General features: G+C 43.4%; 1 protein-coding gene across 1 annotated transcript; it reads left to right on the top strand.

Moving 5' to 3' along the window:
- Positions 1-1,867: 1,867 nt before the first annotated feature.
- LOC140800686 (trans-cinnamate:CoA ligase, peroxisomal-like) lies at positions 1,868-4,031 on the top strand. The gene is made up of 2 exons (XM_073155459.1): positions 1,868-2,199; positions 2,356-4,031. Exons 1-2 carry the CDS (start codon positions 2,002-2,004, stop codon positions 3,847-3,849), a joined length of 1,692 nt encoding a protein of 563 aa, XP_073011560.1. The 5' UTR covers positions 1,868-2,001; the 3' UTR covers positions 3,850-4,031.
- Positions 4,032-4,267: the final 236 nt, after the last annotated feature.

The following is a 4,267-nucleotide window of genomic DNA, read 5'->3' on the forward strand; positions in this document are numbered from 1 at the left end:
TTTCTTTTGTTTCCTACTTCTCTGAGTTCTTTCTTCTTCCCTCACTAAAGCTTTCTGTCAGTCTTTATCCATCCCCATTCTCTCCTTCACACCTCCCAGCAGCTCTAGAGTTGTCAAAAGAAGCTTAACTTGAACTCTAAATAAGCCGAGTCGTGATAGATGACCTGTGCTAATCTTAACTCACTCTAAATCGAGTTGAATTAGCTCGATATATATTTATATTAATTTTACAGTGCTCATTTACACCTTGCTAACTCGCCTTCATATTCTCCGCCTCCGCTACAATTTTCTCAAAAATGAGATATAAATCACAAAATAAGTGTGATTTATAAAATTTCTTTTTGATTATGCTAACTGAAATTTTAGGGGATTATCTTTGTGATAACTTTTGATATTTTACTTGCAATTGGCTCATTTGCTCGTACTAATGCTTTCTCCATCTCTTCACTGTTCGAGAATACGTATTATTTTTCTCTTTCAGCATCTCACATATTTTTCACAAGGCCAATCAATCACTATAAAAATACTTATCCTGTCCGCTGTTGATGTATTTTTCTTCTGTCGTTGTGTGTGATGTTTGCCACGCATTTCATGTGTGGCATTATAATTGATACATTCTTTTTTCTTATTAAAAATATTATCCCCCCAAAATAATTTCAATATCACTGTATTTAATATTACAGATGATCACTCCGGACTTCCCATAGCCCACCATACGTCCCAAGAAAATAGTATGTGACCATGAAAAAGGACGTAGGAAAATATTTTATCTGTCACATTACTGTACAAGGTACTTGTCTTTCTTTAATCTGACTTACTACCCTAATCCTTTCTAGAATACCGCTTAATTAAAAAAATTTTGAAAATTTTGAAAATTGAAATTATATTTTAGAACACCGTAATTTTTTTTTCTATGTCAAATAATTCAATAAGAACTATTAATTTCTCTCTCCTAAATTATAAAAATAAATTAGTCATATTTTATTTCTCTCTTAGCTATCTATTTTTTTAATAAATTAGTAGAATTTGACACTCCTATTGTTAAGGAAACAATTATATTTGTATCAATTAATCTAGTCACATATATAAAATATCTTATATACCCTTTAATTTATCAAATAATAAAAATGATTTTTAGTAACTAATAGGTTAGTACGGAATCATTGCTCTTTTTCTATTTAGATACTTAAATTAACCTACAATAATAAGGGTTCGAAATATAAATAGCTTAAAAGACTGGGTTAATTTGAAACTGTTGTCCTCTGCTTTGAATTCCTGTATTCAAATTTATAAATGTTGGTAAACCTGAGAGAAAGTGCCTCGTGAAGTGTGTGTTAATCTAATCCAAAGGAAGTGAGAAGCAAAGTTCGTTGAAAAGTTTTAGTAGTTTCATCACAAGGCCCCACTTGGCACTCCCAAAAAGATATTTCGTCTTCTGGTCCGTGGATCAACCACCAGACGATTTGACGAACATTTTGGTCCTCCACTTTGAGTACACGAATATTCATTCCAACAGCCTAAGTTTTCAAATTCCTTAATGGACATGAAATTTCTCGAGTCTTGCTTCGTCATTCCCACTCAAGTATGTACATAGAAGACCTCACCGCAATAAAGTTTACATCAATACAAAGGAAAAGATGTGTATATTTATATAATGTTATTGTACAACTTCGTAACATGTTGCAGTTTTCAAAGACTATTTGGGGGGTCAATATTCCATGTTCAAACTGCTCAAACTGTTAACATTTGTGACAATTTCCTCTCTAGGATAATCCAACATACGTCCCAAATCACATGGGCATGAGCGTCAAGCCTTGCGGTCTCCTCGTCAGCTATATATATATATATATAAGCAAATACCCCCTCTATGCCTTCTAAACTCAGTTGTTGCTTCTCCCCCTCTCTCTCTCTCTCTCTCTCTCTCTCTCGCCATTTTTGCTCTTCTCTTGCTAGCAATCCGTCCCCTTTCTTTCTCTCAATTTAATTACAAGAATTAAGGCAATGGATAAATTACCCAAGTGCCAAGCTAATTATGCCCCGCTTAGTCCCGTCACCTTCTTGGAGAGGGCTGCCGCCGTCTACGCCGACCAACCGTCGGTCTTATACGAGGGAACCGCCTACACTTGGAAGCAGACGTATGAGAGGTGCCGTCGTCTCGCCTCCTCTCTTCGAGCTCTTAATGTTTCTAAGAATGATGTGGTAAGTCTAGGAAGGAGTAATAGAAGCTTGTCTTGTTTACTTATATTGTTACTTTTAATGGAAACAGGGCTCTTGCCTTTTCTCAAAAAAAAAATAAAAATAAATTATTATTATTACTTCCCGTATTTAAATTAATTTGTCGAATTTTATTTATAGGTGTCCGTCCTGGCGCCTAATGTTCCGGCGTTGTATGAGATGCACTTTGCCGTGCCGATGGCCGGCGCGGTGCTCAACACGATCAACACCCGTCTCGACGCGCCGAAGGTCGCTTCCATTTTGAAGCACGCGGAGGCGAAGGCGTTCTTCGTCGACTACCAGTACGTTCCTCTCGCCGATGCCGCCCTGGAGATTCTCGCCGCAGAGTCTATACGGCCACCATTGCTCTTCTCAATCGACGACGTTGATTCTCCGAAAGGGGTGAAATTCGGGAAGGCCGACTACGAGCATCTCGTCGCGCGCGGCGACCCGTCGCAACCGCCGGCGGCCGTTACCGACGAGTGGGACTCGATCGCATTGAACTACACTTCTGGGACCACGTCGGAGCCGAAGGGGGTGGTGTACAGCCACCGCGGCGCGTATCTGAGTACTCTAAGCCTTCTTCTCCAATGGGAGGTGAAGATGTCGCCCGTATACCTCTGGACCCTCCCCATGTTCCACTGCAACGGCTGGACATTCACGTGGGGCGTCGCCGCCCGCGGTGGGGCCAACGTCTGCCTCCGCTCCCCAGCCGCCGCAGACATATACGCCGCCATCGCCGCCCACGGCGTCACCCACATGTGTTGCGCCCCTATCATCTTCAACATCCTCCTCGAGGCCCCTCGAAAGCTCCCCCACCCCGTCCACGTCCTCACCGGCGGCGCGCCGCCCCCGGCAGCCCTCCTCGAGAAGGTCGAGTGGCTCAACTTCCGCGTCACGCACGCCTACGGCCTCACGGAGGCCACCGGGCCAGCATTAGTCTGCGAATGGCACGCCAAGTGGGACCTGTTGCCGAGCCACGAGAAGGCTCGGCTGAAAGCCAGACAAGGTGTCGGCGTGGTGTCGCTCGCCGACGCCGACGTCAAGGACCCCAAGACCATGGCCAGCGTCCCCCGCGATGGCGCCTCCGTCGGAGAGATCGTCCTCCGGGGGAGCAGCATCATGAAAGGATACTACAAAAACACCTCCGACACCGCCGCCGCCTTCAGGGACGGGTGGTTCCTCACCGGCGACGTCGGCGTCATCCATAGGGACGGGTACATCGAGATTAAGGACCGGGCCAAGGACGTGATCATATCGGGGGGTGAGAACATCAGCAGCGTGGAGGTGGAGGCAGTGCTCTACAAGCACCCGATGGTGGTGGAGGCGGCGGTGGTTGCGATGCCGCACCCGAAGTGGGGAGAGTCGCCATGCGCGTTCGTCGTGCTGAAGAAAGAGTACTACAGAGAAGAGGGGGGTTTCGCGATAAGGGAGGAGGATATCATATCGTACTGCAGGAACAACCTATCCGGGTTCATGGTGCCCAAGAAGGTGGTCTTCATGGAGGAGCTGCCCAAGACTTCGACCGGAAAAATCCAAAAGTTTTTGCTCAGGGAGTTGGCTCGTGGGACTTGCGACGGCTCGAGCCGAGTTGAGACCCAAGTCGAGCAAGTGTTAGCCATGTCTCGCCTTTGACATGACTCAATTCCTATTACATAAATATTTATATATGCAAATATATCACTATACATATATATATATATATTGCAAGTATGTGATCGAGGGAGTTTATTTATAGTATTCGCAGTCTGACGAATTTATCGTACTAAAAAGTGTCATACAGTAATGAATATTTTTTTTGTAATTTTGTTCCGAAATACCCTTTGCAATCTTTCTAAATTCTAAGAATGGAGTCGTGATATTTCTTGTTTGACTTGATTAAGGTGGGGTGTTTTCTGGGAATAAAGTGAGAAATTGGAGAGTGCATTTATATGTGAATATTAGAATTGTAGCTTTGTAGGTCGTAGGGAGTTACCTTGAAATTTTGAAGAAAAAATTATTTTAATCTTTTATAATTTTGCTAAATTTTAACAGACCTCTCTTTATGATTTTA

Source organism: Typha latifolia, chromosome 14 (genome assembly GCF_019914945.1).
Source record: "Typha latifolia isolate L0001 chromosome 14, TyphaL0001v2, whole genome shotgun sequence".
NCBI lineage: Eukaryota > Viridiplantae > Streptophyta > Magnoliopsida > Poales > Typhaceae > Typha > Typha latifolia.